This window comes from Tachyglossus aculeatus, chromosome 9, assembly GCF_015852505.1.
Source record: "Tachyglossus aculeatus isolate mTacAcu1 chromosome 9, mTacAcu1.pri, whole genome shotgun sequence".
In the NCBI taxonomy this organism is placed as follows: Eukaryota; Metazoa; Chordata; class Mammalia; order Monotremata; family Tachyglossidae; genus Tachyglossus; species Tachyglossus aculeatus.
In genome coordinates this window covers 8,895,964-8,909,002 of record NC_052074.1, presented here as the reverse complement: position 1 = coordinate 8,909,002, position 13,039 = coordinate 8,895,964, and the positions used below count along the sequence as shown (strand labels likewise).

The 13,039-nt window shown below is 43.3% G+C and overlaps 1 protein-coding gene across 1 annotated transcript in view; it reads left to right on the top strand.

Moving 5' to 3' along the window:
* PUS10 (pseudouridine synthase 10) overlaps positions 1-13,039 on the top strand; it is a 60,869-nt gene that overhangs the window by 39,288 nt on the left and 8,542 nt on the right. Inside the window, exons 6-12 of the mRNA XM_038750844.1 lie at positions 1,639-1,750; positions 3,638-3,699; positions 4,928-4,973; positions 6,350-6,414; positions 7,821-7,906; positions 8,721-8,846; positions 12,704-12,760. Coding sequence (XP_038606772.1) covers positions 1,639-1,750; positions 3,638-3,699; positions 4,928-4,973; positions 6,350-6,414; positions 7,821-7,906; positions 8,721-8,846; positions 12,704-12,760 — 554 coding nt within the window. The remainder of the gene's footprint in view (positions 1-1,638; positions 1,751-3,637; positions 3,700-4,927; positions 4,974-6,349; positions 6,415-7,820; positions 7,907-8,720; positions 8,847-12,703; positions 12,761-13,039) is intronic.

Sequence of the window (13,039 nt, the reverse complement as noted above, 5' to 3'; positions counted from 1 at the left end):
AAGATCTTGTTGGCACATATGTTTCTTGGATAATGTGACTTCCAATCTAAAGACCTAGTACATCTGAAATCGTTTGTGATGAATCCATATAGAATCTACTGTATTTCAGATTAGCAGAGAGGTCACACATCTGGGCGTGTATAGTCATATTCATTTAAACACAATATTTGAATTTTAATAGGTTGCAATAATTTGGTTTTTAGGAGCTGACCCTGAAACTCTATTTTTGAAGAAAAGTATTGGGAAATGTGCGAGGTGTTTTGTATAGCCCCTATTTTCCCCAGCTGGATATGGAGTGTTCCTTTTTAGATTCCCTTTTAGATTTGATAACTATTGAAATAGTGGCTCTCATTATTCAGTGTAATTCAGATTAACCAAATTTACTTACTAGCTAATTCTATATATTAGTGGAGGCTTAAGAGAATCTTTCAGTCTTTTAGAATTATATTGCAGTGGTTATTGGAGTCATTTCTCTTAATTTCTGTTGATGGAATGAGGCCATTCGAAGGACTGACTCACAAATAGATCTTCTGACCTCTTTCATTTAAAGCAGTCTAGCAAGTAGCCACAGGCAGATTTGAATTAATGATTTGGATGACTTTGGTTTATTAACTTGGTAAATTAATAATTCTGTGGCAGACAGAACCCTGAAGGCAATCTTACGACATTTTAAATTTCACACAATCACTATTCTGAATAATACTGTATTCGTGAAGCATTTAATCAATTCATCAGTGATATTTATTGAACGCTTATTGTGTGCAGAACCCAGTACTAAGGGCTTCGGACATTACAGTATAACAGAGTTGATAGAAATGTTCCCTGTCCACAATGATCATTTTTCACCTTACATTTACACTGGCTTACATGTCAGAAAGTTACAGTTTTAAAATATAGATATTTCTCCTCTCTTAGATGTTTTAAAGAAAAATAAAGACCACTTTTTGCTTTTTTTTCACTGAGATTCCATAAAGCAACTATCACTTTTTAGTCAATGAGTCAATGTTCAGCAATTGTAGGGCTGACGATCCCAGTCAGGAAAGACATTTTAAGGCTTCACAGCTTCTGGGCTGCAGCAGTGCTGGAAGAAAATGGAGGATGAATGGTTCTGTGCTTGGCATAGGGTCTGAGTCTTGCCATTTGGTGAAAGGGTGGTCTGAGCCCTTGTGCTTCAGAGATGTGAGGCAGAGCAGATTTTCAGGCAGAAATGGTGGAAGAGGGTTCCCCTGAAGCTGCTTTTCTTTGCCTCCCAGTTCCTCCCATTGCTTCTTGAAGGCCATTGGAAAGAGGGGGTGGAATATTGTCATTCCCCTTCCTCCCTCCTCTACTCCTTCCAGTCCCTCGGAATTTCTTGGGGTGGGAAGAGGCATGATGGCAAGGGTGGCCCCGAAACAACCCTTCCGATCTTCACGATGGCTCTGGTTATCAGATTCTATTCCAGTGCTATAAAATGTGGAATTTTCCTTCTCTTGGCACCTGACCATTTTGGGTGGTTGGTGTATTGGCTTTTTTTTTTTTTTTTTTTTGACCATTGGGTTGCCACTCTCTCCACTTTGTGAAACCAGTCAATAATTTGGGTTTTAAATATGTGTTTACATCTGGAGTCTGATGTGATTCATTCATTTTTGTATTATTCAGGAAACAAGGACTGTTACTGGGAAGAGATGGTGTAATTCAGCTTAAAGAAGCCTACAAATGGATTACTCATCCCCTGTTTTCAGAGGAGCTGGGTGTACCTGTTGATGGAAAAGTATTGCTTTGAATACAGAAGTGTTGATTTCTTTAGCATGCTTTCTATTCTGATCTTATCGTAGCTTTGAGAAGTTCTATCTGGCAGAAGGAGAATTTTCCTAAACATTTTACTGAAAGAGCATCAGGTTTTTCCAGTGTTACATTTTTTCAGTGTCTCTTCCCTCTCCCCCAAAAACCTTAAAGTCATTTTCAAAGGACAGTTGTGATCAGCTAGATGTCTTCTCGGCTTTCCACAAACACATTGGACACCTTTATATTTCCATGAAACTTCTGGTTGTGGTGATGTTTCAGATTGGGGTTGTCAATTTGGAAGTGGGGTAGTGAAAGATGTAGTCCCAGAGCTGTAGTTGGTGTAAGTTAGGAGCAATTTGCAAACCACATGCCTCCACCATTCCCAATTCCCAGCGACTTCCAGAGGGGAGGACCAATTGAAAGAATTCTATAGATCAATAATAGTATAGAATCAGTAAGAGTGTTAAAGTTCCAAAATGTGCCACTTCTTTTTGTAGTAATTTTTCTTTCAAAATTTACCCATCAAGAAAATAGTGCCAGTAATTACCTGCCTTTGTCAGGCTTTGGGACTTTTGGAAGGGAAGCCAAGCTGACAAATGTGCAAGTGTTCATCAAGGTAGCTACTGTATGAACGCAGCAAGAATGTCATTTACGAGAAACACCTGTTCATGCATCAGACATTTCTGACTAATCAACAGTTGTCTTGACACTTGCGGGGACAGGAGGGCTAGGGAGAGAACATTGGCCCCGAGTAGCTTCAAGGAATCAATCAATCAATCGTGTTTATTGAGCACTTACTGTGTGCAGAGCACTGTACTAAGCACTTGGGAAGTACAAGTTGGCAACATAAGGAAGATTGAGAAGCAGGTGGGTGGGGCAGATTGAGCAGTGGGAAATGTCGGGATGGGTGAGAGAGCTTGGCAAAAACTTGGTAGAAGAACCCCTCCCCTCTCTTCCCTTCCTTCATCATCACCCCCTGACTTTTCACAGGCCCCTAGCTCATTACATTCTACTATTACCTCAGTGTGTTCCAGTGCTTTACCTCTAAATCCACCTGCCAAAAAAATCGAATGGGAATACAATCTCCAAAATGAAGTGTGTCAGAAACCCAGCAATGCTGGATGATTCAAGCAGAATGATCATTTTCTGTAATCTCAATTTCCCATGTCAGTATTCTGTAGTAGCCACAGTTGTAGCAGTAAGGCAGTAGCAGATTTATGTATAGCAGATGTTGGTGATAAAAGCCTAGAAGAGGGGTACTCATCCTTATGACTTCAGACGTCCCCGATAATGTATAGTTATGATTAAATTTTCATTCCTTACTCAACTAAACATTTCACCTAAGAATTGTTGGGGTTTTACCTTCTTAAATGAGAATTTACCTTACTGGGAATCAGTGGACTGCAAATTTCGAAAAACAACTAAGAATCCTTCCATTAAACCGTAATCCATGTGATTGAAAGAATTCCATGACCAAAATAACTTTAATGTTAAAATTTAGGTTATTGGTCTTGGTAAGAGTAAAATTAAAAGGAGAAATTCTTAGTTTCTTTCACTTATTTTTCCTCTTCTGATGACAAAACTCCTCATCCACCACCCCACCTATTTTGTGTAGCTTGGAACAACATGTGAGATAGAGAGTTGCCTTTCGTTTCTCAAGACTCCTAGTCACTGTGAGGCTTTCAAGGTGAAAAAAATAGCTCTTTTGAATTGCCTCTGTGTGAGCTGCTGGGTGTTGTAGAAATGTTTCCAGTTTTCCCTTTAATTTTGTTTTGGAACCAGTCTTTGAGGCTATTCCATTTCTATTTTTAATCTCATATTGGTAGATGGTAATTTCCTTTTGCTAATTTTTAAACTGTCTTTTATGATTTAGAGCCCGTTTGAAGTATGTGTGATTTTTGCTCACCCTGAAACAGATGAGGATTGCCACTTCCTGTAAGTTGCCACGTAAACAAGAAGATAGTCATCTTAATATTGTGTAACTCTGTCCATGTCTTTAAGTTTAATGAAAACACAACATTTGCCTGTTGCTACCTATTTGCTGTAGAGCTCCAGCACTAAACCCAGAAGACAAGGCGAACAAACTGGTTTTTGAGTCATTCCAGGACAGCATGAAAGTGTGGCCCCCAGGGTCAGTAGGTTTGGCACCCCCCACCTAGACCGGTGTTGACCATGGTTCTAAAGCCACCCTTTTGTTCTCCAGCCGGTGGCCCCTGACCTGGATTCATTGCCCTCATCCACCACTATCGTATGTATAAGTGTAGTATTAGCTGTAAAAAGCCATGAGCAGGGGTCTCTTGGCTGAAGAGGAGGCAGTGAACAGAGGACAGTGGCACAAGTGTCCAGGCCTGGGAAAGTTCCTCTTTCACAGGGGTCACTTGCACCTTACAGCCCTCAGACTTCCAGGTGAGCTCGGGTGTCTCCCAAGGCCAATGAGCCTGGCCACCTGGCCCCCAGACCAATATATTTATGGCAGAAGTTCAGGGACGTAAGCAGATGTCCATGGGGAGCTGCCACAAATCTCCAATTTCAACCTGTTCAGAGTAAACTCTAAATAATCTGCTTCTGTCGACAGAGTGTGGACACTTTGAGAATAATCCAAATCATAATTCATAACAGAATGGCAGTCTGGTACACAGCAGGTGCACAGTAAATGCCCACAGCCAGAACCCGTGGAGGTGCAGGAGAACGTGAACCTGTGGAGGTGCCTTCTCACTTTAGAAGGCACAGCAACAGTGGTTTCTGAGGAAAAAACGGAGGACCCGAAAGAAATGAGTGGAGTGTACAGCTGGAGTGAGACCCACAGACATGAGAGAATCAAGAGCCACATCCTGGCGAGGAGGGAGGTCTGGGAAAATCATCCGAGTCTTTGGCGAGTAGCCTGAGGATTAATTGAACTCTCGTTTGAGGATGGGCTTTTGGAGCGATGTAGCACCCAGACCTGCCAGGATGCCCCAGAGAAGAGAGGCTCTGAAAGTTAAGGAATAGGCAAAGGGCTTTGCTGTGAAAGACCGGAAGGTTTTGCTGGACCCAGATGACCACCCCCCAAAAAAGTCACATTTGCCAGTGAGGCTTGTATACCCTCTGTCTTTTCTGTCCTGTAATTTTGTGGTATTAACAGAAGCAAAAATGGACATAAACACTTGGCTCTTTTGTGTTTTAGGGGTACCGTATGCCCAGACTGTTTCAAGCCAGCCAAAAATAAGCAGGTAGGACTCCTTCTGGCTACTTTCAGTTTTATTCTTGTGTTCTCTGAACATGCATCCTAGCTACTAGAAGAAAGAAAATGTTCTTGGCATTTGGTAGCCGCCTTGTTCTTTGGGTCATTTTTCTTTCTCAAAATATTCTCATTTTCTTACTTGCTTTGTCTCTTAACTCTTCATCTCTGACTGTGAATGCACGTAGAGGAGAAATATGAGACCAAGCCACCATTGTTTGGGTGATTCCCCAAAAGTCATTAAATGAAGGCTGCTGCTTAAGTGTCATTTCAATTATCCATTCCCAGAAACATCATTTTTGAGCCTTTTCCAAAAATTATATAATCTAGGAAAGCCCTGGGTTGATAAATCAACCTCATTCCAATGGCTGTGCTAGCACCGTTTTCCGAGGCTTGTGATTTTGGGATTCTCACTGCCAACTTGTTGAGTTATTTCATCCAAGAAATCCCTCTGTCATGACGACCAATTTCTAGCTCCGTCTTCTAACAACTCTTCCATAAAAATCAGTCTGCACTTAAGGGCTGGCCAGCGGAGAGAAGAAGAGGACCCACTGTGGAGTGGAAGCTTGCTTCACTCCACGTGGTGGCCCAGCTACCTTGCTGGCTGGTAGTGCAGTTGGCTCAGCTATTTTTACATCACTACCTTCACGCCATCTGGTTTTGCTGTTCCATGATGTATTTACGGTCAGATGTAGGGTAAGGATTAAGTAACCGCTGGTCTTCCAAGGGATTTGCAGAGAGCTAGATTGTGAGGAAGAGGGAAACTCAAGATGGTATGTCAGACCGTGGCCTGGGCTGAGACTCCTCTAGTAGACGTTCTATCGAGCACTAGCCACAACCTGGGCCATTTCCAACTTCCCCTCCCCTTTGCCTTCCACCTCCCCTTCCTATTCCCCTTCCCATTCTCTTTCCCGCTCACTTCTCTTTTCCTTCTCCCTCCCTCTTCCCCTTCCATTGCCATCATCTGACAGGTGGGAGACCCCCCAGGTTTGGGGGAATGAGCCTGGGACTTCAATGTTTGGGGCTTTGAAATATCATTTCCCCATCCGACTGGTTATTGTTAAAACAAAATAGGAATTGGCCGTAGCTGCCATTTAATCAGAACAGGAGACCTGCCCAGTTCAACCGGCCTAGTAAAGGTGGTCCGTCCTGTAAATTTGAGCAAAAATTCAGGTTGATGGTGGCTTTTAGAGAACTGGTGGCAGAATCATGTAAAAATCACTTGATTTCTCTTTAATGAGGCTGTTACGAATTGCTCATTTTTTTATTAGACAAATATGATCTAATTTCCCTAGCCACATCCTCTGTTCCACCTCTGTTTCTGTGACTCAGTAATAACATTTATTTTATTTTAATTTTACTGTGTAGTCTGTGTTCACTAGAATGGCAGTTGTGAAGGCCCTAGAGAAGATCAAAGAAGAGGATTTCCGCAAGTAATTATAAACCTACATTAAATCTGTTCGTTTCTTAGTATTGCCCATCTCCTCCAAAGAATTCAGATGGGGAGAAAAATAAGAATCACAAGAGCTCTACAAAAAATCCTGCTATTGTGTGAAATTTGATTTGGATCAAAGTGTTACCAGAGCTCTCATTCAAGGTCCATATGCCACTCTCTAGAAAAAGATTACAAACAATGAAATTGGGGAGACATAAATTTAAGTTTAAGATAAGGCCAGGATACTTTCATACTGAGGTAAATTTTCCCAACTGAAGGTTTTTATTACGTCTTAGAGATTGATTCCAGTTATCAATCTGCGTGAACCACATTTCCTCTACTCTGGACGTCTGAAAGCCTCTCCCTGGGGAGAGGTAGAAACCACATTAACTTTCTCCATCCTCTAGATTGCTGTTCATTTTGGGTATCTGAAAGGCGGGAAAATAGAGAAGGAGAAAGGCAGAGGACCATTCGCTCTCCCCAAGTCTTCCTTGCCAGTAAAGTGATGGCCGTTCTGGGGGCCATAGATGGGGGACAAAGAGGAAGGAAATGGCTTGTGAGGCTGGGAGTTGTTGATTTTGTGGGGAGAGGAAGAGGGTAAGATGCTGTCTTTCCGTCGGCTCCTCCCCCCCCGCCCCCTACCCAGGCTTGTCATGCTATTACTGTGAGAGGAGAAGGAGGAGGAAGAAAAGGAGGAGGGTGGAAAAGTGGAGAAGAAGAAGAAGCAGGCACCCCATCTGGCATGCCAACTTGTGTTCAGCCTGGCCTTGTTCCTCTGCTTAAATTGCTTTAAGTGGAAGGACAGTGGGCCAGCTCTTGCAAGCTGGACTTGGAAAGAAAAAGCCCTCATTCATCCCCAGTACCTGTTTCCACTGGCTTTTGAAATCTTTGGACTGCGCTGGGTCTCACACCATGGGCCACTCTCAGCCCCAAGAGATTGAAGAAGCAGCTTGGCCGAGTGGATAAAGCACGGGGCCTGGGAGTGAGAAGGACCTGGGTTCTAATCCCAGCTCTGCCACTTGTCTGCTGTGTGACCCTGGGCAAGTCACTTCACTTCTCTATGCCACAGTTCCCTCATCTGTAAAATGGTGATTAAGGCTGGGAGCCCTACATGGGACAGGGACTATGTCCAACCCGATTATCTTGTGTCTACCCCCACACTTAGAACAATGCCTGGCATCTAAGTAAGCAATTAATGAATACTACAATTATTGTTATTATTATTATTTGGTCTTCTGAGCTCCTAAATGGTCCCACTTGGGATAAAAGAGGGAGAGAATGCTTCTTCCAGAGAGACTGGGGAACGGCTGTAGACGAGAACAGACTGTTCTCATTCATTTGGGATCTGTGGATTTACTATGAGTTGCGGGGGATTCTAAGTCATAAAATTTCTCTTTTATGCAGGTGGTTTCCTTGTCCACCCAACCGTCCAAAGGCTGCCTGTACTGCTCTTGAAATCCAGTGTGCTCACGGTGCAGTCTTCGTGGCTGGTAAAAATATTTAGTTACCATGCTCATTTGTTGACTTAACTGTCCTTTCTAGGAATTGTCACCTCTTGCAGTGGTTGTACTGTTAGGGTTTTTAAGGTTCTTGTTAGTTAAATTTAAAGCCTTCTGAGAAATAATGCGTTCTTAAAAAGAATGCACCAAGCTAGAAATAATAGGTAACTGGAACTTTTAGATTAAAAAAATACTGACCTTAGTTATCAGACTTTTCATATTTTGTCAATGCTGGAATGACTAAAAAGTAAACAAAAACTCTACACATTAAAAAAAAAAATCTCTCATGCTGACTTACCTCCTGAGATGACTTTACTGGGAATTTTCTTTCTTTCTTTCTCTTTTGAAACGAAGTTCTAATCTCTAAATTCAGGGTCTTAGAATGAAATGATCTTCCACAATCCTGAAGTGAGCATACCGTGCTGGATCTGTGAGGCAGAATTCAATACATCCAGTCTGGGGCAATTCATAGGGCTGCGATGATGAGTCTCAAAAAAAGTCAAAAGCCTCCTATCATGAATCGCTGTGGGATGATCCATTCCTTGGTGCCATTATGGTGCTGTTCCTTCAGAGCACTACGCAGCTAACCAGTGCTATTCTGAAAACCCATATTAATAACCTCTCAAGCCACTTGGCTGAGCTGACGCTAAATTGGCAGCCGTGTGGAAGTAAAATGCTGAAAGCTTTAATCAGTCACGTACATAAAGCAGTGATTATTTTTGCATCTCCAGTCTTTACCATTAAGTTATCACCCACACCTTATTCCATTATTTTAACCAGCTAGTAACACATGTTTCTTTGGCAGGGCGGTATAATAAATACTCGAGGAATTTACCACAAACTCCCTGGATAATTGATGGAGAAAGGAAGCTGGAGTCCTCGGTGGAAGAATTGATTTCAGATCATCTGGTGACAGTGTTTAAAGCCGAGAGTGAGTGTTTTAATCAGTTCATCCATCGATCAAGCATTCAGTGGTAGTATTGGCACTTTTTGAGAGCAAAGCACAGATCTAAGCCCTTGGGAGGGTTTCGCGGGAGCAAGGCATGTATCCTGCCCTCAGAGAATACATCTTGTAATGGCATCGAGACCCATGACTAGATTAGTTCTTGGAATCATAGCCAACTACCAGACTGCCAGTGATCACTTCACTGGCCCTTTTGCTTGGTAGTCTATAAGCCCATCAATCAATTGTATTTATTGAGCACTTACTGTATGCAGGGCACTGTAGTAAATGCTTGTGACAGTACAGTGTAACAGAGTTTGTACCACAAATAGCATGGTTGACAGACCTCACTGCTGTCCTTTTAGACTAGAGAAGCAGCGTGGTTCAGTGGAAAAGAGCATGGGCTTTGGAGTCAGAGGTCATGGGTTCAAATCCCGGCCCTACCAATTGTCAGCTGTGTGACTTTGGGCAAGTCACTTCACTTCTCTGTGCCTCAGTTCCCTCATCTGTAAAATGGGGATGAAGACTGTGAGCCCCCCGTGGGACAACCCGATCACATTGTAACCTCCCTAGCGCTTAGAACCGTGCTTTGCACATAGTAAGTGCTTAATAAATGCCATCATCATTATTATTATTATTTATTGAGCACACTTTGTGAATGCAGTGCACTGTACTAGGTTCCTTGGAGTCAACAAGTTAAAGCATATTCCTTGCCCACAAGGAGCTTACCCTCTGACAGGAGAGACGGACATAGTTATATTGAATATGCCTGTGTACATAAGTGCTGAGGATGGACACAAATGAATAAACAAGTGCAAGAGGTGCTCAAGGGTTCATTCATTCATTCATTCGATCGTATTTATTGAGCGCTTACTGTGTGCAGAGCACTGTACTGAGCGCTTGGGAAGTACAAGTTGGCAACATATAGAGACGGTTCCTACACAACAGCGGGCTCACAGTCTAGAAGGGGGAGACAGACAACAAAACAAAACATATTAACAAAATAAATAGAATAGTAAATATGTGCAAGTAAAATAAATAGAGTAATAAATCTGTACAAACATATATACAGGTGCTGTGGGGAGGGGAAGGAGGTAGGGTGGGGGGGGGGGAGGGGGAGAGGAAGGAGGGGGCTCAGTCTGGGAAGGCCTCCTGGAGGAGGTGAGCTCTCAGTAGGGCCTTGAAGGGAGGAAGAGAGCTAGCTTGGCGGATGTGGGGAGGGAGGGCATTCCAGGCCAGGGGGAGGACGTGGGCCGGGGGTCGGCGGCGGGACAGGGGAGAATGAGGCACAGTGAGGAGGTTAGCGGCAGAGGAGCGGAGGGTGTGGGCTGGGCTGTAGAAGGAAAGAAGGGAGGTGAGGTAGGAGGGGGCGAGGTGATGGAAAGCCTTGAAGCCGAGAGTGAGGAGTTATTGAGGGTTATTAAGAATAGGCACTGATAGTCCAAATAGGCTTGGTGGGGGAGGTGGGAATTTTAGGAGGGCTGAGAACTGGTGGGTATCTGGAAGAGGGGGCACTACAGGCCTTGGAGACCATGTGAGCAAGGGTTGGATGTGGGTAGGACAAGAATAGAGTTCAGCCAGGAGGTGAGCTTGGAAGAAGTGAAAGCTTCCCAGAAAGAGTTGCCTTGGGGGCAGAGAATATCTCTTGTGCTTCTGTTTTAGTACAATGCCCTATGTACAGTAAGCTCCCATGTGAGCCCGTTGTTGGGTAGGGACTGTCTCTATATGTTGCCAATTTGTACTTCCCAAGCGCTTAGTACAGTGCTCTAAACACAGTAAGCGCTCAATAAATACAATTGAATGAATGAAAGAAAGCTCCCAGTAAATGAGATTGATTCTTAATTCATTCCTTCCTTCCTTCCTTCCTTCCTTCCTTCCTTCCTTCCTTCCTTCCTTCCTTCCTTCCTATTTATTGAGTGCTTACTGTGTGCAGAGCACTGTACTAAGCGCTTGGGAAGTACAAGTTGGCAACATGTAGAGTTGGAGGGATAGTAATAAAGAGTTGGTTTGGGTCCTGGAGCTAGTCAATATCTTTATCAGTGCTCATAAAACTTGTAGTCCACAGCACACTGGATGAGCCACATTATCTTCCAAATTAAAGAGAGAATTCAAACTAACCTCACAAGAACTTGTCAAACAAATTAGTTGACAAGGCAGTGCAACAAAAAGGAGTTACGAAGGAAATCCTAACTGGGCTGTAATTGGCTGTTCCTGAGTACACAAGGAAAAAAAATAATCAGTAAGCATGTAGAATGGAGCAGCTGCAAAGTGAGTTGCAAGGAAGGAAAGGATATTGGTGGTAATGGCTTAAGAGGAGTCATATATGTCTTACAAAGAATGGTAAAATGCTCACCTAGTTGCCTTCTCAATTCGGGGCCAGTTTTGAATTTTACAGCTGAAGATGTGGAACTAAAAAAAGATTCAGAGGAGAGTAAAAAAAGGGATTGAAAAGAAGGAAAGTAGAGATGGTTGAGAAGAGCAGCTGAAATGCAGTAACTCTGCATGTGTGGATAAGTTGTCTCCCATATTCATTCATTCATTCAATTGTATTTATTGAGCGCTTGCTGTGTGCAGAGCACTGTACTGAGCGCTTAGTCTCTATCCGGCCCGTGGACTCAATCTAGGAGTTAGGGAGAAGCAGATATTTTATTTCCACTTGACAGATGAGGAAATCGAAGCATAAGGAGGTGAAGTGACTTGCCAAACAATAGGTCAGTGGCAGAACTGGGACTAGAACCCAGGTCTCTTGATCTCCCAGTTCCATGAAGAACAAGGTAGAAGCCCATCTGTACAAATGGCTGAGAGGCAGCTTGCCTTCCGACCAGGTATTACTTTTGAATTCTAAGATTTGATTGATTTAAGCATTTACATTTTCCATTTGAACCGTCAAGAGGTTGTTGTGGGAACTTCTAGATGTGTCTTCTGGATGTTGTTGTCTAGATGTTGTTGTCTTCTAGTTATGAGAATCTAAGGCCCAGGATATGGACTTCCCCGGTAGGATCCAGTGGGTTTGGAACAAAGCTAGATTATCCACCTAAGGTGGTAGGGATCAGCAGCCATATTTAGGGATCTACTTGGAGTTCAACTACTGCCCAACTGCTTGGGGGACAGTCAAAGGAAATAAAAAAATGAGAGTCCTCCCTTCGAGGAGTTTCCACTGTAATGAAGGTGGCAAAGAGACATAGGATGATGCAAGAGTGTGAATTAATATAAATGATAAATGCCAACAAATCATTAATTGATAAACAGAGGAGTGTGTAGGAGCATTGGAATACCAAAGCAATGGTAGCCCACTGTTGGGTAGGGACTGTTTCTATGTGTTGCCATCTTGTACTTCCCAAGGGCTTAGTACAGTGCTCTGCACACAGTAAACGCTCAATAAATACAATTGATTGATTGATTGGTAGCATGGGGAAAGGTGGATGGGGGACTGGTCTAAGAACATCTCCCGGAGGAGGCGGAGGGGCTTACAGTCTGGACATGGCTCCTGACAATGAAATAGCCCCCAACCCTGGCTCTCAGTGATAGAAGTCGCATCCTGAGAGCCTCTCTCTCAAAAAAGGTATTTTTTAAAAAGTTATGAGGAAGTGGAAATGAAGGTTCAGAATAGAATGTCTCTTTGCAACCTATTTCTAGAGGTCCATGCCCCTCTCTTTAAGAGGAACCAGGAGGGCTGCAGTTTTGATTCTTTGGGCGTGAGAAAGACAATGCTTGCCTCAGAGGTTGTCCAAACCCAGGCCCCACCCTTCAGACATCTGCAGGGTGTTTCATCTTTGAAAAAGGTTTTGTTTGGATCCCCTAACTTCACTCAGCACTGATTTTTCATTTTTACGTGTTTACATAAGGCTTTAACTTTTCGTCTTCTGGGAGAGAAGATGTTGACGTGCGAACATTAGGAAATGGTAAGTGTGGAGCCCCGGCCCCCTTCAGACACCTGACCACTCTGCTCCCAGAAGAACCACACTACAATAGCAGAAGGAGCATTTGAAGCCATACACGTGGATCGGTGACTCTGAGACTGATTCACCTTTAAGGAGCATGCCCTAAATTCTTTCACTTGGGTTTCCTAGCAAAAGTTGTTTCCTGTCAGGACAGTGAACAATTATTGAACTCCTACCAGGATGCAAAGTTTTGTGCCAGTTAACATTGTTTGAACCATCGGTTTTCCCTTCTTGTGGATC